The sequence below is a fragment of the Macrobrachium nipponense genome, chromosome 8, assembly GCF_015104395.2.
Source record: "Macrobrachium nipponense isolate FS-2020 chromosome 8, ASM1510439v2, whole genome shotgun sequence".
Lineage (NCBI taxonomy): Eukaryota > Metazoa > Arthropoda > Malacostraca > Decapoda > Palaemonidae > Macrobrachium > Macrobrachium nipponense.
In genome coordinates, this window is record NC_087203.1 from 69,216,973 (window position 1) to 69,244,867 (window position 27,895).

The window sequence follows — 27,895 nt, forward strand, 5'->3', positions numbered from 1 at the left end:
CCTGCTGAGACTATATAACTCGTTGTCAGATTTATTCCTCAGCTTGTAAAACCAGGCTGAAGGAACTGGACGTTGTACACAATATGGGGCTGAGAATATGCTCAGGGACTTTTAGAACTTCGCCTGTTGAAAGCATATATGTTGATACTAACCAACTTCCCCTTGATCTGAGAAGGCAAGAACTAGGTACATGGCTAGAATTAAAAGTGCTCCCAAAAATCCCTCCTTCCAGGTGCTGAGGGAAGCAGACTCACGGGTCTTTTCTGGTATAAGAGCCTCTAGACCATTTCAAGTAAGACTAAATGAAGATGTTACGGGTAATCATCTTAAATCCCAGAAAGTCATGGAGTTAAACATCCTGTGTATCCTCCATGGCTTATTCCAGAAGCATCCGTGTGCAAAAAAGCATATAACAAAAAAGACTGTCCTGAGGAAGAGATTAGGGGAAAATTCTTGGAGCACGAAACTGTCCATACTAATGTGACAAAAATATATACAGATGGATCAAAGTCAGATAGTGGTGTTGGCTGTGCAGTTATCCTTGGTGATACAGCATATACAGCTAAACTACCTGACTTTGCATCCATATTCACAGCAGAAGTAACAGCCATAGTCTCTGCCCTGGATATAGTTTTTCAAAGTAGCGACACTAATTTTGTCATTTACTCGGATTCCAAAAGCACTTTAGAAGCTATTAAAAAATTCAATAGCTTCCATCCGTTAGTTCAAAAAGTTCAGGAATCGCTCCTCCATTTGCATTATATGCGTAAATCTGTCTCTTTCTGTTGGGTCCCTTCACATGTGGGGATTTGCGGAAACGAGATGGCAGATAGGGAAGCGAAAGCTGCTAGTCTCTCATCAGAAACAGCCTTTAGTAAAGTGCCTCATACAGATCTAAAAGGTCCTTTTAGGTCTTATATTTTAAGCAAATGGCAAGAAAGACGGACTTCTCATCTTGCCAATAATAGAAAGTACAGAAGTATTAGAAATAATATATTGCTGTGGCCTTCGTCTTTCCAGTCTGATAGGCGAACAGAAAGTCTTAAGCAGACTGAGGATTGGGCACACTTATTTGACCCATCAGTTTATTTTTAGAAGGGGGCAGCCTCCCAGAGTGTGCTTGCGGTGGCAAGATGCTAACAGTGGAGCACATTCTGGTTGCTTGCCCCAGATATTTTAACCAGAGAGAGAGATATCTTAGGGGTAAATCCCTTTGTGATATTTTGGGAGATGAAGCAGATATTTCTGCTCTTATCTCCTTTTTAAAGTCTATAAAAATTTTCAATAACATTTAATTATTTTTTATCTATCACATCATAGATATATATATTTATTTACTAAGCATTTTCTTCATTAATTCATTCATTTGTCATATGGTAATTTATCTAAACCATTTTCTTCATGCACTTATTAACTCATTTATAATGTAATTTATTTACTTTTCATTACGGCGCTGAATGGCTTCTTTGGCCCCAGTACCTGGGCTTTTGCCCTAAAACTCGTACATCCATCCATCCATCCATATTCCTGAAGACTTTAATGCTTCTCTCCAGTAAGTAGTTATCTATATTCATGGAGACTTCAATGCTACTCCCCAGTAAGTAGTTATCCATATTCCTGCATATCTTCCTCTTTCCATTGATGCATTGTTTCGTAAACTGGCCCTCCTCAAAGTTTACTCAGCTTGATTAGCTGCATATTGATATATATACTTGTCTTATAAGGGTTAAGTAGTTGTCCACATTTCTGGAGATTTCAATGCTGCTTGCTCTTTAGTGAGTAGTTATCTATATACCTGGAGACTTCAACACTGCAGAACAGTGTTTAGTCTCTATTAAAACACATAAAAAATATTGCGGCTTCAGATTAAATCATCAAGGACATAGAACACTAGACTAAGTTAATGAGTCACTCGATGAATGTCCTGCTGAAGATGTAGGCCTAGGCCAAGGTCAGAAGAATCTTGGCTTTTAGTATCAAAACCAATGACATACATTATATAAATTGTATCTTTGGCCTAAATTTTCGAAGGCTGAAGACTAAGAGACTATGTCAGTGTCAGTCATGGAATTCCAATGTCAGACATAGGCCTTGGTTCAGGTCAGAAGAATCCAGCCTCATGGTCTCTACACTACCTTCAGTGCAATGTGTGTATGTAAAACGTCTTTCACTTCTCATATGTAGGTTTGGTTGGCGATGACCTGCGTAAGATGTTCATGATTGACAGGAAAACCACCAAAAGAAGGAACAAAAAGCTTGTGCATCCTGTTGCTTTACTTTCAAAAACGCTTTCATCTCATAATTATATCCTGAGCTGTCAGAAAGCTTTGTCTGCATCTTATAAACATATTTAATAGGTTGTAACAGATTTCTTTGCTTCAAAAGGAAAATTAAGCTTGGTGAAATGCCAGTTGAATAAAATTTACTCAGAAAATTAAATAATAGGTTAATCATTTGTAGAAGCCTTTTCTACCACGTCAAGGGCAACACTAAATTCTGTTAGACCTAAGTACTGCTGCTTTCTAATCATGAGGAGAATGAATGAGTTAGGTGGTATGAACCACCAAAACCCCCTCCTAAAAAAATCAAGAATAAGAAACAAGATATTAAGATATCAAGGGTTGACCTTTAAGCAAAGGCAAACAGAACTTATTAGCCTGCAGTTCCAGAGCTTTGTAAAAGAGGGGAAAGAATGGTCATGTGACCGTTGAAATATTAAGATTACTGATTTTTCCACACCACATCTCGTGAGGAGTGACCTGGGAGGTTGCAGAGCTACCTGAGGAAGGGTGGAGGGTGGGACTGGAGGATAGGTAAGGGACGGGGGCAGGTGGCTGGAGAATCAGTAATGGGAGGTGGGAGAGCGTTGGTTAAATGGACTATCATTTAATTTGATCCTAACAATAAGGTAAGGATAATACAAAGCTGCAGCTACTGGAACAAAGGTTGAGGATTATGGTTAATAAGGACTGAATATGATTTTACCATTGCTATTTTTATTGCTCTGTAACTATACTATTTTTCTATTTGTTTAACATCAGCTCAGTTCACTGGCAATGTGAACTATTATTCGTATATCATTAATATATTGTCTACAGTATTGGTTAGAAAATATGAACATTGGCATCCAATAGCTCGACCATTCACATCTGTCAATACAAGACAAACAGGCTTCATTGCTGTGTTACCAGACCATTATCATGAAACAGAAGAGGACGGGGTAAAGGAACACTTTGAGGTAACTGTACCATCCGGCAATATGAATCCATGGTCAAGAGAATTATTTCTAAAAAGCTTAACTAGATGTAGAGCATCTGCAAACACGTATAGTATTTGCTGTTGTTCATTGGATTAATAAAGGACCTTCCTCGTGGTAGCCTAAAAGTGGCCTCACGCTAGGTCTTTTTTTCTCCAGCTTCGAGCCGTTGCTGGCGAAAATGAAAAACCGGGAGCTTTAAGCTCGAGATTTTAGCTTCCCGACAGAACGGGAAGCAGCCAGCACGAGCCGCGAGCCACAGCGTAGTGTAAACGAACAAAATGGCTGCTGCTGATAGGACGTACTCTCCGACCTTTGGCTTCTCTTCTCCTAAGCCACTCTCGAACCAACAAACGTTTTTTGTTACTCTTGCATTCATGGAAGTTTCCGAGAAATACACCACTGCAGCACATCTTGCAACAGTCCGACAATTTCTGGGCACCATGATGATATCAGCTGATCAGTTTTGTTTACTTTTTCCCCACGGCTCCTCGAAACCACGAGTTCCTAGTGTGACGATACAACACTTTTGCTCGCGAGCATTGGCTGGATGCTGGCCAAAAACGCGAGCAAGAAATGACTAGTGTGATAGCAGCTTTAGGCGAGGTTGTGTTGACATCACGCTCTCGACCTGCGCAGAAGCTTATTTTGGGTCAGCGCTGACAAGACCTCCTATACTCTTTGGAGTTTGGACCTTGAGTTGAACAATATTAACAAAATAGTAAATGTAAGAACAAAGCTTTTCACAATAAAACTTAGCACAAATGATTAGCAAAATCATTCGTAATTGCGGTGATACACAGCTAACTTGAGTAGAGGGAGGTAGCGTTTATATTTTTTTGGGATGATGAATGAAGGATATTAAGTTATCATGCATTGTGGTATTGTTGAGGAGAGAAGAAGAGACAGTAAAATCTTTACTATAATATGTAAGTAAAAGCAGTACCAATTCACATAAAAAATTATATTTAACAATAAATTTAACATAATGATAAAACATGAGAAAACAAATGCAACACAGTAAAAAAAAAAAACGCTTGAGAGAGAGAAGAACAACAATGCTTCCCATCGACTTATTAGCTGATCTGGGATGATTATTCGCCCATTTCTTTCACTTACACTCAGTCTGCCCAAATCACTTTAATTTTTGTTACGGTTAAATACCAATCTAGTGATAATTGCTTTTTACGATATTTTTACTACTATAAAAGTAACTCAGCTCTGTAATAAACAAACTGGTGCCGCTTTCAGCTTCTGCCTCATGCCTTCGATTGTTTGTTTAAGCGGCTTCCTTGTGAAAAGTTATTTCGATTTCCTTTTCTTGCATTCTTAACTTATTACTTATTTGTTTGTAAAATCCTCATGTTTGTTTTAAAAGTCTGCCGTTTACCAACAGTAAGTTGATGTAATGTGGCATAATTAATCTATTTCGTGCACTTAAGAACCAAGTGTAAACACGCTGATTTCTCTCTCTCTCTGTCTCTGTCTCTCAGACACAATCGGACACAGACACACACTGTCGATTCCTTCAATTAACTTTGTACCTAATGTGAATAAAATTTATTTTATCAACCTTTGCATACTGCAATCAATTCGGTTTGCTCAAAAGGGTTCCCATCTCTCCTCCCTCCATCCCCCAGCCGGCCAGTGCCATTTTTACCAAACAGTTCATGAATTGTCCACAGAAAAAATAAAATTGAGAAAATTTTACTTCATATAACGTACTGTTTCATTACTTTACACTCTTGATTCAACTTTAGAACACATTAATAATAGAAAAAATGTGAAAAGGGGGACTTTTTGGGTTGGCTGGAACGGATTATCCTGATTCCTTTTTTTTCTTATGGGGATATTAGTTTCATATTTCGAACAAATCGTACTTCGAACAGTCTTCTGGAACCGATTAAGTTCGAGGTACGGGGTACTACTGTACTGTATTTAGAAAGTTGGTCAGTTAATGCTGAAAGATATGTTTTCTTGGTACTACTAAAGCAAGCATTTCCTTTAACCATACTTTCATATATCAATTTGGCCAAGTAAATGTTGTAAGCTTTTGTATTTCCTCTGCATCAAACCCTACCTTAAGCTATACACAATACTGATATTAGTACTTATGGTAAGAATGTCATATTTTGTATAGGATATTGAGACAGTAATTTTTTTCTCTTTTTAATCACTACACCAAGTACAAATATGTAGCATGACTTAAAATATTCAAAGTACTCAGGTAATTTAATGTTTTCATATTTATGTTTTTACTAGAAATATTACAAATATACACACCATGTAGAGATAATCACCACTGATTAATATAACTTTACTGATGGTATTGACAAAACCACACATTACAAGGAAAGATAAAAAATATCTTCTGTGTAACATTTTAGAGGCTACCTACAGAGTTTTATGCTTGCATGTAACTAGTTTAAGGATTCCAGGAACATTTGAAAAGTACATGGTCATTTTAGGTTTAATTGACATAGCTCTCAGAAGACAGGATGCTTAAAACCGTTTTGCCTACCATAAGAGGAACAGCCAGAAACAAACTTTATACTATAAGTTAACTTACCAAGTAATTATGTACATAGCTATTAGTTTCTAATTATCATGACAGCTTAAATTTTTAAATTCATAGTAGTGCGTTTATTGTTTTAGTGTAGATAACTAACCCCACCCACTTTCGGGGAAGAATAGGTTCAACACAGCTAAAGAGCTCAATTAATTTCTGCCAGTCAATGACTAAACATAGGTTGTTGGAGCAGCATTGATTTTGTTTTTTCACTGGATGATTGTGCCTTATTGCCGTTTTGGTGACAGTGCACTAATTGCTTAGAAGATTTTGACTAGATTTTTCCATGATTGTGACATATTTCAAATCATGTCAGACTCTAGTACTGCTAGTAGTATCTAGTTTAACAGCAAAGGCTGCAACACCTGACTGATGTCAGCCAAGAACAACTCACATGATTTCTTGTCATTGTAGAGGGAAATTTGTTCTTTGACTTGAGAAGAGCGGAGGGACTGGGATCAGGGGAAATAGAAACTTTTGAACATATACCTTGACAGACTTCAAAGCGACAGAAAGAGAAAGGCGACTGCTAGAGCTGAAGCTAGGGGTTCTGTTAGCCAGGTTTCATCTAAATCAGATATTGTTGATGTACCTATTCTGTCTACAACTTTGACTGCTTTTTCCCCCATCACTAGCCCTTTGACTTTTGCATCTACTCCATTACCTGGCTCCCAAACTTCTAACCCAAATGCCCTCACCAGCCTCGGAGCCAGGATAGACCAGAAATTCAGTCCACTAGTTAATACTGTGGCCCAAATAGGGGCTTCCGTTAAGGTCCTTATGGACAGGATGAGTGCCAGTGATGTAGGTGCAAGTGCAGTGGCTACTCGCCCTGCTGAAGCTCCTAGACAAAGGTAGCTGTCAAGACTCCCCTAAACCTGGAGGACGCATACTGGAGGTACAAGGGGGTTTTACTCATGCATGACTACTTGGTGGACAGCCGTTGGAAAAGCATCCATATAGAAGTGCATGTGTTGTCCTCTAGCAATTCGGACTTGAGTGTGGACGAGGCAATCATTGCAGCTTTTCCAGTGTTTCTAGGCCATTGAAAAGGCATATATCAACTGCTGAACACACTTCTCCACTCCCTTGTAAGAAGGCCAGGGAACAGGAGCGTAGTCCGCACCTTGTCTGTAGCTTCTAGGACAACCCCAGTCATTCGTCTCCTGAGCCTTCAGTTGTAGAGCGCCAGTATTTGGCACCAAAGTGTTCTTTCATCTCTCAGAAGTGGTCCGAGCGTCTAGTAGTCTCTGATCACACAGTAGTGTTCAATCACCCAGTAATGTCCGAGCACCCAGTGTCTGAGTATCCAGTGTCTGAGTGTCCGCCTGTGTCCGAATGTCCACCTGTGTCTGAGTGTCCACCTGTCAGCTCAGTGCTAGCTGTCAAGCCTTCAGCTCCACAATCTGGGTGCCAAACACCACCTCTTCAGTCAGTATTGGTGGGTATGTCCACCCGTTCATTTCCTGATCCTTCGTTGGGGCCTATTCAGCGCCATCTCGACAGTACTATCTTGGAACTTCCATGGAAGCCTCATGCAGTGGCACAGGATCCACCAGACTTAGCTCCCTCTCCAATTTCATCTGATGATGAAGCTATTCATCAGGATCACGCTATCTTGGTTTAGTTACCCGACCTCCTCCACACCAGTGGCCCCGATGTCTCCTGCATCAGCTTTTATGATGAAGAGTCAGCCTGAGGAGTCTTGCAGGCTTCCCAAGTCCTTTCCTCCTCATCAGAGAAAGCCTTGTCCAACATTGAAAGTTGGCCAGCAGAGAAAAGGGATCTCAGCAAGGCTTGTCTTCTGCTCCTCTCCTTCTTGCCTGTCTAAGAGGAGATATCTTTCTTATGTCACTGGGGAAGCTCCTTCCTTTGTTGTTTCTGCCTCTCCCAGGGGGACTTCCCCAGTCTGAGTGATCCTGCTCACAGGTTGGCCTTTGCCTCCATCAAAATCATGTTTACTTCAATAGAACTGGACCACTTATTTCATGATATCATCAAGGTCTTTGAAGTCTGTAGATTTTTTTTAGACTGGACTATAGGGGCCTTGGCTAAAAAGATAGAGAACTGCGACTCTCTTAAAATGGACTTGCCTTCGGACTGGCTGGGTGTCCTCTCGTGTGCAGATAAGGCTGCTTTGTTTATTTGGGAGTACTTAAGAAGTGCGGTATTTGTCTACCACAAATGGGGTCACTCCCACCCAAAGGTCAGCTCTTCTGTTTTCACCTTTGGACCGCTTTCATCTGTTTTCTCGGACTACAGTGGAACACATAGCTGCAGACCTCCAGAAGAAGTCGACACAAGTTCTGGCACAGTCAGCCAAGCGACCCAAGGAGTCAATCTTGTTTGGTTTGAGAACAGTCTCCCCTCTTCAACAGCAGCCCTTTTGAGGCGGCAGAGTAAGGTTTCAGCCCTGCCCATGCATGAACCTACAATCAGTCCAACCTGTTAAGAAGTCCTCCACTAGACCCTCCTCTTGCAAGTGAGGATCCCATTGTCCATCTCCCTGTGGGAGCAAGACTTTTCCATTTTTGGGACAAATGGAAAGCCAGGAACGTGAACCTTGTGTATTAAAAGTCCTCAGAGAGGTCTACTCCACCCCTTGCAGCGAGAACTTCCTTCAGTGTCATCACCCATCAGCTTGACAGCTTATTCCGTAGTAGGCTCAAATAGGTTTTCAGCCCTGTCAGAAGAGGTCTCTTCCCTTCTCAGGAAGAGAGCTCTAGTGGTGGTTGAGGACGTGAACACAAGGTTTCTACAACAATCTGTTCATTGTCCCCCAAGTCATTGGAGGGCTGGAGACCTGTTGTAGGCATCAACACTGAATTTCTTCATTCAGAAAACAAAATTCAGAATGAAAACGAACCAGTCAGTCCAGTTATCCATTCACCAAGGCAATTGGATGATGACCATCAATAGGCAGGACACATACTTCCATGTTCCAGTACATCCAAACTCCAGGAAGTGCCCAAGGTTCGTGTTCAAGGGCAGAGTCTTTCAGTTTTGGGCTCTGTGCTTCAGCCTCTCTACAGCTCCTCAAGTATGTACTAGTGTCCTCACCTCTCTGGCGAAGTGGCTCCATCTCATGGGCTTCAGTGTCTGGCTATATTTGGACAATTGGCTTCTATGCTCCCCCTCAAGAGCAAAGTGCACAGAGGACCTTTGGAAAACACTTCTTTATGCTCAGGAATTGGGCCTTTTAATCATTTGGAGAGTCCAAATATTCCTCTCTCTCCTGTCCTACTCAGCCAACGAATGGATGAACCTGCTGGGTACACACTCATTCATTGAAAAGTTTGTGCCTTTAGGAAGACTCCACACAAGGGTACTGCAATTCTTCCTAAAGGCCAGATGGCACAGGAAAAACTTTCAGACTCATTCATTTTACACATCATACCCAAAATCAAGGAGGACTTTCGGTGGTGGCTTTCAGAAGGAAGGTTTTTAGTAGGGAAGTTGCTTCTTCCTCTGAGCCCCAGCCTAACCTTATACTCACATGCATCAGATTTGGGTTGGGGAGCCATTTTAAAGAACATGGAAGCTTCAGGGACGTAGTTCAAGGAGGAGAGAAAACTCCACATCAGTATGAAAGAACTGAAGGCAACACATTTGGGCCTCCAATCATTTGCAGCAGCGACCTTCAGCAGGACAGTAGCAGTCCATTCAGACTACACGACCACTCTGTCTTATATCAGAAACCAGGGAGGTACTCACTCCTTCTCCCTTTACGAAGCAGCCAAGGATCTCCTTCTCTAGACCCAGGAGAATTGCACCAGGATTATTACAAGATTTTTCCAGGGCAAGCTGAATGTCTTAGTGGACAAGCTAAGTTGCTGTAGACAGGTTCTACATATGTACAGTGAACACTGAATCTGCCGGTGTGCATTGACCTGTGGAAACAGTAGGGAAAGCCGTCGATAGACCAGTTTGCAATGTTGAGAAACCATTGCCTTCCCTTGTATTATTCTCCCACCCCAGACCCTCTGTCATGGTCAACAGATACCATGCTCCAGGACTGGTCGAACCTGGACGTATACACCTTCCCACCATTCAGCATGGTAAGGGAAAATCTTCAACAAGTTCTTTTCTCACAGCAATACTTCAGAGACCCTTGTAGCTCCATTCTGGCTGCAAAAGGAGTGGTTCCTGTCCCTTCTAGGGCTGCTGGTAGACTTCTCAAGACTTTTTCCACAAAGAACTCTTCTCTGACAGCCACACTTCCACCAATTCCACCAAGGTTTACTCGTTCAATCCTGTCAGGAAACTTGTCAGAGCAAAGGGCTTTTTAAGACCAGCTGCAGAGGTGATTGCAAAGTGTAATCATCAGTCTTCCTTTAAGGTCTTACCAGGCTAAGTGGAGTGTCTTCCACAGCTGGTGCTGCAGCCATAACATCTCTTCTACTGAAACCTCTCTAACACAAATTGCAGATTTTCTGCTCTTCCTGAGAGCCATGCTAAGTACTGTGTTTAGGCATAGAGGCTTGGATTTGTTAGTAAGTCAAGACATTGGTGATCTAATTAAGTCCTTTGACACATCAAGATGAGAAGACAGTTTCAGTCTCCTGGAACTTGGAGGTTGTCCTTAAATGGTTCTCGGGCTCTCCAGTTGAGCCCCTTCATTCCATCTCTCTCAGGGATTTAACAAGATAAAACTTTTTTTGTTGCTTTGGTTATGGCCAAGATAATTTTGAACAGAAGGTCTTGGATAAGAAAGTTGGATTTTTGCAGGGAGATGCAGTCTACTCTTTCATGCTCAGCTTTTTTGACCAAGAACAAGAATCCTTCTAAGCCATGGCTCCATTTGTTCACCAATAAGAACATGACGGATGTCCTTGGTCCAGAAGACCAAGAGAGAGTTCTTTGCCTTGTAAAGGCATCAAGACATTATCTTGAGAGGACTGAGATGATCAGAGGCCTCTCTAATAACCTCTTGTGCTCTCTTAAAAATCTCTATCAACCGCTGTCCAAGAATGCATTGGCATTCTTTTTGAGAGATGTAATATCCAAGTCACACTTGGGAATTTGAGAGGATTCTTTACCCATTTTGAAAGTCAAAGGCCATGAAATACAAGTTGTTGCCAATTTGTTGGCTTTAGCAAAACTTATCGCTATCTGGAATTCTTCAGTCCACCTATTGGCGGTGTAGATCAGTGTTTGCAACCCATTATTTGCATGATGTGGAGACAGGGTATGAAAATCAGTACCTTAGGTCCACTATCTGTGGTTGGCATGATATTGGGGATGAAGAATAGGAGGTACGCCTTCTATTCTCTATCTCCTCGCCTTGATACAGGTTGTTGAGTTTTGGGGAGCCTAGGGGTACTGTGTACCTGGAGTACCCACCAGCCCACCAGTCTGTTTTTACTGGATGGGTAGTGGTTTTTAATTTTATGTGTAGGTGACAACTTTGTCTGGTCTGTTTTTTGTGGTACTGCACCCAGTGTAAGGGCACTTATTTATGCTTTCTCTGACTTCGAAATACTCCTTCACTGAAAAGCACCTCACTGAAGTAGAGCCAGAGGCAGTAACTCCTACTGTAACTCTCTGACAAGGTAAGGTTACAACAAGCATTTCAACAATGCTAGCTATCTTTCTATTTCAAATCCCTTACCATTACCGAGTGTTATTGAGAAGAACGTGTCCATGTATCCCACCTCCTGTTAATGTGGGATTCAGCTATGTAATTACTTGGTAAGTTACTTTTATAAAAATGACATTATAACAAAATAAATTTTTCTATATACTTACCAAGTAATTACAAAATTGGAGCCCTCCCTCCTCCCCTCTCATGGACATAGGGACAAATGAATAGAGTTCTTCAGCTGTCTTATATATTCTTCCCTGAAAGTGGGTGGGGTTAGTTACCTACACTAAAAAGTAGAAGAGTTACTGCATATTTTAAAATTTAAGCTGCTGCAATAGTTAGAAACTAATAGCTATGTACTAATTACTTGGTAAGTACATATATATAAAACTTCATTTTACTATAAAAATGTTTTTTCTCTGTTGAAGTGTAAAAATGCACTTTCTTGGATGTGAACATCAATGATTTTTTTATTAAACATTTTATGCCATAAGACATGCACATAAAATGTTTGCCTCCATGGTTGATCATAGTGTTTTCAAGGTGAACTTGACAAGAATTTAATTGTTTTATATCATTGCAAACTACAGTATAACTTATCAGAAATGTAACTAACCAGATATGTTAATTTTGACATACTTATTTGATAATGTCATATTTACTGTCTAATTTAAGTTACGTCATTGTTATGAGAATAATTAAAGAAATTTCAGGGCTGATCTCTGTTTATGGTTGTATTCGAATTGGTTAAAATGTTGTTAAACGTAACTTCTTGGCTCTTTATACATAGACTTACATAATGATTTATGTGATAATGTGCAGTAGTGTCCTGAAGTAGTGATTTTCAAAGAACAACATAGTACTTGTGTTGCTTAAAAATGTAAATTTCAGGATCTCATTTACCTATTTCCTAGAACTTTTTCATGGATTTTATGACCTTGAGACGAGTTTCTTGCACTCAGGATGGTTAGAGTATACGTAAACCAAAGAATTGGTTGGTCAGTGGCTGCTGGACACACATTTGGCTTATATTAAAACCAAAAGTCCAGTTTCCTGGAAATTAGTCTCCTTATATAGTACATTGCAGTTCTTTCACTTTGCATAAGAGATTATGAACCTGTACAGTCAACCCCCACTATTCGTGGACTCATGACTCGCGGACTTTCCTATGGACCATATACGTATACCCATTATTCGCAGAAAATTCGCCTGGTTGTGGTATTTTAAATTGAGAAATATTCATATATTACTGTATTTTCATGTCGTTTTCATGACTAACTGCTCTTTTTGTGATTAAACTAGCAAAATACTTGGATATAAGCATTTTTAGAGGGGTTTTAAATACTATTCACAGATTTTACCTATTTGTGGGGGATGTGGTACCCATCCTCCGTGAATACGGGGGGTCTATTGTAGTGGCTATTCTTGTATTGAGAGAGATCAGCAATGTTATTTGGCTGTTTAGCAAATTATTGTAAATACAGTAAACAACCGTTCATATCTGAATAATCTATGGTTTGCTTAAAGGTACTTACTCTTGCAAAGTTTGTTACTGGTTGATCTGAAAAGCTTACTTAAAAAAGGATGATAATGGAATACATAAGTATTCTCTATTAATTTTTATGCCATGCTAGTTACCCTTCATACAGCAAAGAGCCTATCTGGTCTAAATCTTTCTTTGAATTGTTTGAGCAATTTGCGAATTTTTTTTCCAAATCTCTTTGGTATAATAATAATTTCTTGACGTAATAAATAATTTCATCATAAAGCATAGCTGTTCAGCCCAGTCTGATGTGATCCTCATAACTTCCCTCTTAGTTAGGCAGCTTCCACTCCAATTTCTTATAACCATTATGATTAATTTGATTTACTGATACATAACTGCATTTTTTTTTTATAGAGAGATGGCATATTGGGCTATACTTTGCTTTGAAAATGATTTTGTTGAGTGGTTTCCAATATAATTCATTATATTCTTTTTAAAATTATATTGCTGTTGGGAACATTAGTGTGTTTTTAGTTATTGTTCTCTTCACATACCCCTCAAATTGACCTGATACTGATGAGGAGGTATTGTGGAAAAAAGTTTTTACATTTGATTTTGTAAGTTTTTACATGTAAGTCTATAAATGACAATATTTTGATAAGTGTGAAAATTATAAATAAGAACATGGATGCAGACACATACAAAGATATTAAAGATTCTTGAAAGGTGTTTACAAAACGCTGTATTCATGGCTGAAGGCACCGAGAAGATTATGGATAAAGGTTTGAAGTTCAGAGGTACAGATCTCCCTTTAGGGCAACGTTTGGCTTAAATGAATTTGCATTCATGAGATTTGTGAGATATCTGAGAAGAGCTAGTTCATTATACAGGCCACTTTTTGGCACCATTAAGTAAGTATTTGCAAAATATTTCGAAGGCTGGAACTTCTGTGTGGGGATATGCAATATTCATTCATTTACTGTATTTCAACATTATGCTGTATATTCCTTTCCTTTTAATGAAACTGCATACTCTGAAGGATACTTGTTATTAACAGAAGAAAGCAGATAAAAAAATAATTTTACATTTGACCCTGCAAAGAGAAAATCTAAAGTAAAAACTATAATGATGATAAACATTTTGTTACTTGAAGGCATAAACAAAAATGTATATATTGACAAAATATTAAAACTACAGTAATGAAATGAGGGAAAGGTTCACAAACTTTGTTAGCTCAGAAAAACAACATTCATTTTCTACCCAACTATATGAGTTAATAATGAAATAAAAACAGCAAACCAATAAACTAAAGAGTATGGTAGGTGAGTTATTAGAAGTTATGTTCAAAGCTAAAGTAGCAGGTAGCTAAGATTGAAATACTATTGTGAATTTTGTACACAATACACTCATATACTATAAATCATAACAAAAGAAAGAGAGAATTTACCTTTTTGATATTCATATAATTCATACAGTAATTGTTTGCATGGGAAATTAAAACCATGTTCTTGAGTTGCAGTGTGGGTATAAAATTCTAAATTACACTACTGGGTGGTGTATAAATGATAATTGAAAATAACTATTTTAAAAATTAAAATTTTGTTTCCCTTTCAGAAATGAGTTGCAGACATTTAAAATTTGAGATTTTTTCAGTTCATGAATTTGCCCTCTTAAAAGAAAACAAAGGAGTTAAAGAAGCTATGTCATGATTAAATTCTAGTGGTTACCTTTGCGGTTATGTCCTGGACTCCAGCTGTCAGTTTTATATTATAATGCCTTTCAATATCAAATGTGTTGTTCGGTTTTAGTTATATCTTAACCCCAAATTCAGAAACACTGGGTCTCCAGCACAATTCCTTGAGTAGCTTATTCCCTACTATCCTTGCATATTTAAATCTTTATAAAATATATTTTATCTGATCTGTTCATTATGGAGTGTCAGCTAGGGTTTCTCTGCTTGTCGTCACTTGCTTCAACCACGTACATATTATACAAAATGGCAAAAGGTTTCCCCCAGTCTTTGAGATCTTCAAAATTTTGTACGCTGCTGTCTGTCCCTAATGAGGAGAAATAAAAGCGTTATTATAGTACACACTATAAGATAGTCAGATACCAGCAATAAAATATTAATACAAAAGTACCTATATTTTTCACACAACACTTTCTTGCATCTTAGTTAATACTGCTTACAGCTATAATTTAAAAAAAAATAAGTATAAGGTATTTTTAATTAGTAGATTACATGGGATAAACAAATATTTATATGTAAAAAAAATCTTCACAAGCCCATTAATCATAAACAGCCCTCATTCACAGTTCTTGCTTCAGCATTTCAGAAAGTGTCCTTTTTAAATTTTCTTAACTTTTTTCACTTGCTTTCTAATACTGCTGTCTCTTGTCACCTTTTCTCACTTTACTTAAAGGTCACGTTTAGCTGGCCATGTGAAATTATCTTGGCTTATTTTCTTGCACTTTGTTTGTTAACTTTTCTCTCTTGAACTTTATTTTCAAATATACTTTATCATCTCACGAAAGTGTTTTGTTCATATGCGGAACAAACCTTTTGGTCTTAACAGTAAGATAACTTCCAAGTACCAGCTGGTAACTGGTTAACTCAATCAAAGAGTGTAAAGCAAGGAATCTGTAAGATCTGGCAACTCCTGCATGTACGAGGTGATATCTGGTCAGAGACCACGCACCGGACTTCGTGCCGCTTCAGTCTTTTTGTTAACTGCCTTGGAGAGTAGACGCTATTGCTTTTGCTCTCCTTCTAAGCCGATTATTTTGTGCCAGTGTTTCTTTCCTTTTCAGTGTGTTGTGTGTGATTGTTTCTGTTTCTTATGGATTCCTCCGAGTCTTCACAGCCTCATCAACGCATGTGCCCGGGCATTCAGGGATTTCCATACTCAAGGTTTCTAGCGTCTATCTACAGATCCTCATACGACATGCAGTAGGTGCAGAGCAAATTATTGTACTGTAACCAATCCCTGCCCAGAATGTCATTCCTGGCCTAAGTCACAGTGGATAGTGTTTTATAAGAAGAGGGAACATCGCAGAGTTTCGACTCTTCCTTCTTGGGAGGGTTTTTTTTCTCCTCGTCTGGATGATTCATCTTCTCCCTCTCCTTCGATCGCTCTCCCTGTAGCTAGTTCAAGTGTTCCTATGTCGCCTTCCTTTTCTTCCATTGATTCGTCGATGGAAGTATCAGGAGTGCCACCGGGTGATGTTATGATTAATGTAGCCCCTTCTCTCTTGAGTTCCAATTCTCTTCCCAAGAGGGAGGAGGCTTCACCATCTAATTCCTTTGTTTCATGTTCGGAGGCATCCATGATGGCAGTTGTTTGGGCGCTGCTTGGGCTACGGGGTTCTTCCTTAGATGGGCTGTTGTCACATTTCTTATAAGCACATACACCCCCTCCGGCCCCTGTTGCACTCCCGCCTCCCCCAGGACTCCTCTACGTTGGCTCTCATGTGCTACCACCTTGTGGAGCTTCCTTGTCTTTGCCAAAGCTCACTGGGTCATGCCATATTGCTCCACCATTGACTAGCGCCTCATCAGATGCGGTGGCCACTCATCTTCCCATCGCTGTGATGTCATCTTCCCGATATGACGTCATCATCCTCTCTCACTGAGCCATTCAAGGCGTTGTTTCCAGTGGTCTTCAAGAGACTGGACTCTGTTTTGGAAGAGGTTTTCTGCCTTCACTATGAAGAAAAGTCGTCGTAAACATAAGGTCTCTTCTCCACCTCCTGCTACTAAGAGACCTCGGAAAGAGAGGAGTTTCACTCCTTCTCCTGCTTCTTATTCCATCACAGCCTTGCCATCGTGTAAGATGTTGGAGGATCAAGGACTTTGTAGCTTCATCTTCTGCGAGCAGGAGTGCATTGCCTCCTGCCTCTCATGACCATGTCTCCCCCATGCACGTCCATGTTTGTGCAAGTGAAAGGAGTGCTTTGCCATCTGCCCCACAAGGTTGTGTTTCTCCCTTGCACATTCGTGTTCATGAGGTTGACAGTGAAGCTTGTGGAAGGAAGGCAGCCTCGTCTTTGATACATGTCCGTGTCTCTCCTTCTCATGGACGTGTTCATGACAGTATGAGTCATGAGAGGAATAAGTGTTTCTTCACCTTCTGTACGCAGACATGGCTCATCCTTGCACATACGTGCTGATATTTTCGAAAGTGCTACTCTCTCTTCATCTATTCCTGTTCCAGTTCGTCGGCATAAGGGCGATAAGGCGATGATTGAAAGTCGAAGGTTGCAGATACAGACTGGGGTTGACGGTCGGGGATATGAGGCTTCCCTGGCCCAAGGACGTGTTTCTCATTCTCCTGGAAGAGACCTAAACCTTAAGAATCAATCTCCTTCAGGTAGCTCTCTTCGGCGATGTTCCTTGTCTCGGGACTGTGCCCAGTTGGCGTCTCACAGATGTGTACTCGACTCATCACATGTACGTGGTTCTTCACACGAGCCTGTACGCGGTTCGAGCCGGGACCGTGTACAAGTGTCGTTGTGTGATGACATTTGGGAACCTTCGGTCACAGGGTCTTCGAGTTTTAGAAACTACACTCCAACCAATGATGTCCACAATGCTAGGCTTCCTAGGGAAGCTTCACCAGTGTTGTTACGAAAGGAGGTGGATACTGCCAAGCCGCCTTCTTCGCGTCTTCAGTCACCATTGCTGGAGCAGGAGGGAGACACTCAAGAATTTAGGTCTTCCTTTAAGGAGGTTGTTGATCTCATTCGTGAGTTCAACAATCTTGAGTGTAGGGGACAGGCTCAGTCTCCTATCAACCCAAATGGTATAGAGACCTTGCTGGGTGCCAGACATGTTGGGTCACGCTCAGTCCGTCTTGCAACGTGTGAACACTTTGATTTTGGACCAAGATGACTCTCTGCATTCCAATAGAATGTCCAAGTTTCTTCCTCCTCGTCTCGTGCGGCATAGGAAGTACTACTCCGCTAATGTAGTTCATTTGATGCCTCGTCACCTTAACCCGGACATGATCCGTCTAAAGCCTGGTCTAACCCTGAAGCAGGTTAGGTCAGAAGGTCGTTCCTTGTCACAAGAGGCCTTAGCTATGGAGACTACAGTGACTTCTATCTTCCAGACGGTCTCATGGCTGGACTTGTGGTCCACTGCAATAGCCAAAATTGCTTCAGATAGGTCTGAAGGAGGTAGTGAGTTCTTCCTCACTCACTAGACTGTTACAGTCCGGTGCTAAAGCAATTTCTTACCTGGCTCACCTTAGTGCAAACTTATGGGCTAACCACCTCCTGGTCAGGAGAAATGCAGCACTGTCCAAGGTGGCGAGTTCAGTAGACTCTGAGTCTTTGTCGGCTCTCAGGAATGGGGATCTCCTTGAATCGCAGTTTCTGTTTCCGAGGACTGAATTAGAGAATATGATTGACCAGTGATGGGCAGATACTATGGACAGGTTAGTTCATCAGGCAGTATCTAAGTCGGAGGCATGTTCATGATGCTGCCCTCCTCCTCCTCAGCGAAAATCTTCACCTGTTAAACCTCATACGAGTTTTGCTTCGGCAAGGGTCTCTCAATCTCCCTAACAGGCAGCAACGTCCCTTTCAATCCTGGGAGGGGCTCTAGAGGAAGGGGAAGAGGGGGTTGTCAAAAGAGTGGGCGCCTCTCCCTCTCCATATCCACGAGTAGGGGTGTGGCAGGATCACAAGCTAGAAAAAAAGCGGGCAAAACCCTCCCCACATTAACCTAATCACTCCAGCTGCCAAACCCACCCTCTTTCACACTTTCCTCTTAACACTACAGAATACAAGCAGGACAATTGACCTACAACTACACAAAACATAAAACAAAAAAACACTCAAAACACATGTACTTACCAATCAATCCAGTTACTCCGGGCTATCTTGTGCTGTCTGCTGGTTAAGGTCACTGGGACACCAACAACAACAACACCAACAACAACAACCAAGACCCAAGACACCACAACCAAGACACCACAACCCAACACAACGACACCAAGGACTACAACCCAACAACACAACAACCAACCATGAAACATAACCACAACCTAACAACACAACAACCAACCGAGGAACACAACCTCACATATAACAACAAAAGACCACTGCACAAACAACACAAAAAATCACAACAGCACAGGGACAACTCTAAGCAAAAACACTAACTTAACAATAAATCAACAAAACAAATCAATAACACACAAAACTCAACTGACTCCCAGTGCCTTCAAAGAACTGCTTCCCACACTACTAACTGTCACCAGCTCTCACCAAAGACTCACTGAAAACTCACTAAAAACATAGAACTCTAACAATCAACAGCACCAGCAGACAGCCCAGAACCTACCAACAACCAATTCAGTCATTAACTATCCATACAGCAATTACAACAACCCTCTCTCTTCTTTCCTCTCTCTCTCCTCTCTCTCTTCTCTCTCTCACACAGACGTGTTCAAATGGAACTCCATAACTCCTCCATATTTCCTCCCCTGTTACATTTGACGACGTCTCCTTTCACTCACAACACCCACACTAAATAGCCTTCTGCAACACCCACTGATGCTCAGATGCAGGTCCCCTGGATCTTGTTTGAGGGCCCTCATACACACTCAGTTACACCGCCATCAACTTCTCCCAGATCACTTTCAGTCAGACTACCATTACTATCTCCCTCACTACCATCCCCCAAATCCCATTCACTATCTCATCTACCCCTTCTAACTCTTGTCCGAACATCTCTCGTAACTCTGCCACCAAATCACTTACCTCATTTACACTCCTGCCAACTCTGGAAGAGACTCATTCATACTGCCAACTACATCCTTACCACCTGATTCCCTTCCCAGTGAAACTTCACTAAACCCTGTCAATTCAAACCCACACACGCTATATGTATCATTCTTCCCCTCAAAGTCATCTGTATTACATGATGCCTTATCCACATTGTTTTTAACCCTAACAACCCTAACCCCTCCATCATGCAGCTCACGTTTCTCCCTTTCATTCCCTTTCCTTACCTTCTTCCACTTTCTTCCATACTCAACCAATACTAACTGCCGATCTTCCAGACCCATTTGCTCACTGACACTCGGCTTACATTTATTCACCCTCAACACTCACTCATCATTCTCCCGAACATACTGTCGCATACTAGAAGGACCCCCAACCCAAATGAATCCCCTTTTCACCTAGTTTCCCGAATTCCCAGCCTAACTCATCCTCTGTCGCCTACACACACTCGCCACGTGACCTTCCATTCCACATTCAACACACTTCGCATGCTGTTCTTTACACATCCTAGCATAATCGCCATTCGTCCCACAGTTGCCGCAAACTATGTTCATACGGGTACCCCGACATCCACTAGCGATGTGCCCTGCCTGTCCACACCTATAACATTTAATATCCCTATCTTTCTTACACTCACTCACCAAATGCCCTCTTTGCCCACACCCAAAGCATGCTCCTAGCGCCCATCGACATTCATTCTTCCTGTGTCCTGGCTTACCACATCTATAACCACTGCTGCTGCTCTCGCTCACAACTACTGACCCTACTCTTTCCAACACTCGCACTCCTATCTCTTTTTGGGCTAACTACACTCATGTTACTTGCCCTAATGCTCCTATCTGACACTCGCCTCGGCCCTTCCAAAACTGCCTCCCTATAGCATCTAAACTCTGGTACAACCTCAGCTACTTCAGTCTTAACACTAACACTTCTACTCTCTTTCATACACCTGTCTAACTCGTAATCCTCTAGTATTTCTAAAATGTCGTTCCATGTTAACCTTTCATTCGTCCATCGCATTTTCTCCTTACGTTTCAGATTTATAAACTCATATACACTCTCTGGTACAGTCGCCAAAACTTTCGCACTAACTCCTTACATTCATTTATCCCTTCGTCCCCAAACCTTTTTCCTGGCTAATGTTTCTAACCTACAGACATACATCAACAACGACTCACCAACATTCATTCTTGCCTCTTCAAAATCTTGCTTTCTCCTATATCTAACGCTACTCTTTATCCTCTTTGCCTGTTCTACAATCCTAGCTTTTACACTCTCATACGGCACATTTCCTACACTCATCATTACCCCATACATACTCAACAAGAATCCCGTCAAGCTACCTAACTCTCTTGCCCAGACTCTCTGTTATCCCCATACTTTGCCTCACAATACCTCTCATATTCTTTAAAAAAGTCCCCTATATCCCTATCTACCATATTCCTCCCATATTGTGCACATCGGGGTACCTCTCTCATATACACAGCCTTTCGTACCTCTTGCTCACTCTCACACTCACTTTCGCTACTTCCATTCTGACCCCTCTTTCCCTCTTCCGAATACAGCGAATCCACTTCCATACTCGTGTCCATACCCCTGACTACGCTCTTCTTACCCTTCTTTCTACCTACCTGTTTCCACTCACTGCTATCCAAATCACTCTCATCCCTTTCCCCAATGTATTCAGTCCTAATCTCATCCTGTCCATCACCCTTACTAACCTTCTTTCCCTTAGTCTTCTTTTTCCTCAGCCCCCTTCTTATTCTTGTCCTCAGGTTTATCCTTATCCTGTGTCTTCCCCTTCTTTCTCTTACCTATCACAACCAAATCACCTTCATCACTCGTACTCTCATCCACTCGCTCTTTCACTTTCTTTACCACTCCTGGCCCGTCACAAGACCCAGTAGGCCTACCTCTACAGCTTCCCTCTCCCACGAATCCCTTCATCCTTTTCCTGCATCATCTCTTGCACTGCATTCATCATACCCCCAATTTTTCATCCATTTTCTCAACCATTCTCTCTTCCGCTCCTTTCACCTCTTCTTTCATTTCCACTTTCGCACGTCCTTAGCATTCCTCTCATTTCCTCTAACTCCCTCTTCTGCTCCTCACACTCTACCCTCAACCTCTCATTCTCCACTTCCAACCTCCCCTTAGCTTCCCTCGCCAACCGTAACTCCTCCTTCAGCCTCTCTATCTCCTTCAACCCTTCCATCCTCACTTTCTCCACCAATCACACAACTCACTAACCCAATTGCCCTGCAGCTGCCGCACCAACAATCCCTGTTCGGGCGCCAAAAAGTAATGTGGCGGGATCACAAGCTAGAAAAAAAGCGGGCAAAACCCTCCCCACATTAACCTAATCACTCCAGCTGCCAAACCCACCCTCTTTCACACTTTCCTCTTAACACTACAGAATACAAGCAGGACAATTGACCTACAACTACACAAAACATAAAACAAAAAATCTCAAAACACATGTACTTACCAATCAATCCAGTTACTCCGGGCTATCCTGTGCTGTCTGCTGGTTAAGGTCACTGGGACACCAACAACAACAACAACCAAGAACCACGACACCACAACCCAACACAACAACACCAAGGACTACAACCCAACAACTCAACAACACAACAAACAAGGACAACAACAACACTACCACAACTCAACATCATAGCAACCAACCAAGGAACATAACCACAACCTAACAACACAACAACCAACCGAGGAACACAACCTTACATATAACAACAAAAGACCACTGCACAAACAACACAAAAAATCACAACAGCACAGGCACAACAACTCTAAGCAAAAACACTAACTTAACAATAAATCAACAAAACAAATCAATAACACAAAAAACTCAACTGACTCCCAGTGCCCTCAAAGAACTGCTTCCCACACTACTAACTGTCACCAGCTCTTACCAAAGACTCACTGAAAACTCATTAAAAACACGGAACTCTAACAATCAACAGCACCAGCAGACAGCCCAGAACCTACCAACAACCAATTCAGTCATTAACTATCCATACAGCAATTACACCCTCTCTCTCTCTCTCTCTCTCTCTCTCTCTCTCTCAGACGTTGTCAAATGGAACTCCATAACTCCTCCATAGGGGGATGCCTAGCGGGCCAGTGGGCCAAGTGGCAAAGTTATTGAGTAGAAAAATAGGTAGTAGATGTTCTGCGGGTAAGGTAACTACTACCATTCAACTTCTCTCATTCCCTCTTGGACAGACCCCTTCTCAGTCGGACATGTGCTCTCAACTCCCGGGAGTTCTAAGGTCTTCAGGAAGAAGTGTTGTAAATGTTGAACAACAAGTGTGCGATAGATGTAAATTGTCTTTCTCCGGGGTTTTACAGTTGGATTTTCCTAGTGCCAAAGGCGAATGGAAACCGGTAATCGACTTTTCTACCTTGAATCATTTTGTCAGGAAGACAAGGTTCAAGATGGAGATGCCTCAGCCAGTGTTGGCAGCAATAAGGGACAACAACTTCTTGCTGTTAATAGACTTAAAGGCTGCTTACTTCCAGATCCCTATTCACCCTTCGTCCAGAAAGTTTCTTCGCTTCACTCTGAGGGAGCAGATCTACCAGTTAAAGGTCCTGTGCTTCGGGTTGACCTCGTCCCCTCAGGTTTTCACAAGGGTTTTGCCTTCGTCTCGACAGGGCTCATGCTCGAGGGATTCGCCTGTTAAGGTACCTCAACGACTGGCTGGTATTAGCAAGCTCCAAGGAGAAACTACTTCAGGACAGAGATTGTCTTCTTCAGTTTTGTCAGCAGCTAGGCATAATAGTAAACCTAGAGAAGTCGAATCTGGTTCCCAGACCAAAAAGCTCTTTATCTAGGTATGGTTATAGATACAGCAGTGTCGAGAGTTTGTCCGTTGGACCAGAGGTTGGAGAAGTTGCAGTTAGTGGCATGCAAGTTCCTATCACAACTGGAATAGCCAGCTCACCAATGGCAGGGCCTTCTGGGGATTTTGTCTTCTCTGGAGAAGCTGATCCCTCATGGTCGTCTTCATCTTCAGCTCTGCAATGGAGACTGAAAGACTTCTGGTCCCTGGCAGGAGATTCCCAACTACAGAGAGTCCCTCTGTTTGAAGAGATGAAGCAAACCTTCGTTAGTGGTTGGACAACCAGAATCTCTTGGTGGGAATCCCTCTGCGTTCTCCCCCTCCAGACTTCCTTCTGTTTTCAGATGCCTCCATCTCGGGTTGGGGTGCTCATATGCATCAGGCGTTTTACGGTGCAGAAGACAAGCTGTGACATCAACATTTTGGAGTTGAAAGCAGCTTTTCTGGGTCTGAGCGAGTTTTGGAAAAAGGTAGAGGGCCATTCGGGGTTCTGATGTCCGACAAAACAACGGTGGTCGCCTATGTGAAAAAATAGGGGGGTCTCGTGTCTCGTCACCTCCATTTGTTGACAGTTGAGTTACACCAGTGGGTGATCGACAACTCAGTAGAGCTGTCTGCCAGATACATTCCAGGCAAGAGGCATGTGGTCGCCGACAGGCTGAGTAGTCAGAACCAAATCCTGGGCACTGAGTGGTTTCTGCATCAGGGCGTGGCAGACAGGCTTTTTCAAGTTTGTGGGAGGCCTATGCTAGACCTCTTCTCAACTCGCTTCGACAGGAAGCTGGAAGTTTACTGTTCATATATCTCCTCCAAACAAGAGGTTTTTCTCAGGGGGCAGTGGGACGTATGTCCAGTTTCTTCAGGAAGTTCTCTTCAGCAGTTTACCAGGGGAAATGGGCAGTCTACTGTGATTGGTGTTGTCGACGGAGTTTCTCTCCACTCAAAACCTCTGTTCAGCGTATAGCAGATTTTTTTATCTTCCTCACGGATGAGAAAGGCCTTTCTGTTTCTGCTATCGGGCTACAGAGCATTGTTAAGTTTGGTGTTACATCTGAAAGCCATGGACATCTCTTCATCCTGGGAGATCTTGTTGTTCAGACCTGTTCTCCAAACGAACTCAAGCCTCCAGCATGGGATGTTTCGCTTGTCCCGAGAAGTCTCACTCAAGCTCTGTTCGAGCCATTGCGTCAATCACCTTCAGTGATTTGACGCTGAAGACAGTTTTCCTGTTGGCCTTGGCTTCTTCAAAAAGAGTGGGGAGGCTTCATGGCCTAAGTTATGATGTGAAGCATACCAGGGGTTGGGGTCTATAACCTTCGAGTTTGTCTCAGAATTGGTGGCTAAGACCCAGAATTCCTCGGTGCATGACAACAGATTTGCCTTTTTTTCCCAGCTTTGAATGGCTATAGACAATGACCTGCAAGAGCTCTTGCTATGTCCTGTCAGAGCCATACGAAGCAATCTTAAAAGGGCTCACCCTCTGAGACCTAGGTGTTGTAGACTTTCTGTTAGCACTGGTCAGTCCACAAAAGAAGTTTCCAAGGACACTGTTTCATTCTGGATACATGAGGCAATCAAGCAGGCTTACTCGTCTCTTAATGGTTCTGTCACTGAGTCTGTGCAGGCTAGAGCACATGAAGTAAGAGGTATAAGTCCCTCCTTGGCATTTATGAAAAACTTTGCTGTTCATAGAATTTTGAACGCTGGTACCTGGTTGTGTCAATCAATGTTCACTTCATTCTACCTGAGAGATGTTGCCCACAGGTCTTTGGAGACCTTTCCCTTGGGCCCTGCAGTGGCTTCCCAACAAGTTGTGTAATTCACCCAGTGCTCTTCACAGGGCAGTTTTGTATCTTGCCTATGATGATTGTGTGAAAGAGAGAATGAGCGAGTTGGCTGGTCTCTCTTTCTCTGTTCCTTTCTTCTTCCTACAGGCTGGTTGAGGAATAGAAAAGTCATATGCTGGACTGGTCTGATACAGGTGAGTAAGGTAGTCATACTGATAGTTGTTTTGCTTTATGTTTTTGAAATAATTAAACCCTCTATTCAGTAGCAAATACTCCTCTCTATCTAACAAAGGGCAGTGAGGAGTGGTAACAAACCCCTATGGCTAATATTGTTTGTTATATGAACAGCTAGAATTTTCTTTGGTTCTCTAGATGCAATGAATCTGCTCATATATAATTGTATTTCAACCTAGATGGCTGAGTTATTAGATATCGATTTATCTATCTTCTCACGGGCATTAAACCAGCACCTTTAGAACTCGTTCTTCTAGAAAGGGTGGTCAGGTGGGTTAACTCCCAGCTGGTTTAGGATACTTGTACCTCATACCAAGTATAAGTCTATATTATTGTTAAGACCAAAGGTTTGCTCCTCATATGAACAAATGGCAAATTTTTAATCTATTTCTATTTTTCATAGCTAACAAACCTAAGATCTTAATGTTTTACTGCCCACCTCTAGCTGCCACTCTTTTATTATAACTCCCTGGTTAGATAAAAAGACTGAAGCGTCACGAGGTCTGGTGAGCAGTCTCAGACCAGCTATCACTTCATACATGCAGGAGTTGCCAGATCTCACAGATTCCTTGCTTTACAATCTTTGATTGTGTTAACTGGTTACCAGCTGGTGCTTGGAAGTTGTCCTACTGTTAAAACCTCAGGTTTGATAGTTATGAAAAATACAAATTGATTTAAACATTTTTCATTTTTCCATTGTCCTATGCCTGAAAGGGGTAGACCTTTCCTTCTCATGGGAGATCTCCATGCTCCTCCAAAGTTTTGAACAGTCCTGTTCCCAAGAGAGCTTAAGCCTCCTAACTACGAGTTCCCTGGTCCTTAGCAGCCTCATTCATGCAGCATATGCAGTCTTACAGGGTTCATCAGACAGAAATTTGACCCATAAGTCAGTTTTCTTACTGGCCTTAGCCTTAACTAAAAGAGTAAAAGAACTTCACTTTGTATTCTTCCTTGTCCTTTCAAGAGACGTTTGGCAAGCCACTGCCCTGAGGAAGGAAACACAGTGTACTGTAAGGAAGACAACACACCATTGGAGGGACAGCCAAATGCCGCATTCAGCCAGTCAACATCGGTTCGGGTGTGCGAGCGTCGTTCCAGTGTTTCATAGCTCCAAGAGCTACTTCACTCCACCCTGCATTCAACATTGGATGTGCAGTAGAGTCGAGCCTTCACTTTCTTTTGCAGTAGGGCATGCCTGTGTCTTTGGCTTCATGTTGAACGACTGAGGAAGAAAGAGAGAGGGCCTGGGGCAGAATTACGCTTTGCCACTCCCATGTCTGATCGGCAAAGCAATGTTGCACAGTTGTGACTTTTTGACATTGCTGAATGTGATGGTAATTGCTTCCTAGCAAAGAAAGATAAAGGAAAGGAGAACGCATTTTCGAGAAGTTCGGCAGTAAGGAGGCTTTCGCGCCCGTGTTGGAGGCGTCTTTTCTCGCGGCTGTTCTGGAATCGTCGGGTGTGTTGTGGAGCGAAAAAACGTGCTGTGGTTACGTGAAAAACGCCGCGATTTCTGATGCAATACCTCGTCTAGATTCATCTAAGAGTTTCTGGAAATCTCGCGAGTCTGTGACGCTCGCCGTAGGCTCCGCCCCCAGAGTGCTGTATAAATATGACGAACGAACTTTGGAGAGCAGTGATCGTAAGAGAAAGAGATCATTAAAGAGAGAGATCACCAGTTAGTAAGAGCCACAGATCAGATTATCAGTGAGAGATCAGCAGCAGTGATCGTCAGAGAGAGACTAGAGACGAAGGAACCGATGAAGTATCAATCAAAAGAGTTGTTCGAGTTGGTTGGATATATTGGTCTAATCGTCTTCAGGAGTGGACAGCCGTGTTTTCTCGACGTCGAGCAGACTTCAGAGATGAAAAGGTCCTGCTACAGGTTTTGGGGAGTTCCTGCCATTCAAGTAGACTAGTTTCTGCAATACGGAGTCAAGAGGACGACTGCAATTGCCGCTCTACATTTATGAAGCCAGCGCGTCGAATTGCCAAATTGACTAGCAAGTATTTGAATTGCCTCACTGTTCCCCCTGTTCATGCAGTGTAAGATTCTATCTTTTTATGTAAATAGGAGATAACATTCTGCATTTACCTTTGTTACTAGTAAGCTTGTAAATAAACCTTTGTTGTGTTAGTGTTTCTTTCTATATTCGTATCCCCAGTTTCAACTGTTGGTGTTGACATATTTTTTTTTTTGTTATTTCATATCGAACCTGAAGCGGACCTCTCTCAGAGGCCGTAACACTGTGTTGACCCTGGCCAGGATATTTCGACACCGTAACATTGTCTCTGAGATCTCAGAGTCCGTAACATTGAATTTG

The 27,895-nt window shown here is 41.9% G+C and overlaps 1 protein-coding gene across 3 annotated transcripts in view; it reads right to left on the reverse strand.

The window, feature by feature from the left end:
• Positions 1-5,440: 5,440 nt before the first annotated feature.
• The window catches only part of LOC135222825 (neural-cadherin-like), a 399,888-nt gene continuing 377,433 nt past the window's right edge, over positions 5,441-27,895 (reverse strand). For all 3 annotated transcript variants that reach the window (XM_064261140.1, XM_064261137.1, XM_064261139.1), the window contains exon 14: positions 5,441-14,952. In XM_064261140.1, coding sequence (XP_064117210.1) covers positions 14,925-14,952 — 28 coding nt within the window. In that variant the 3' untranslated portion in view covers positions 5,441-14,924. The remainder of the gene's footprint in view (positions 14,953-27,895) is intronic.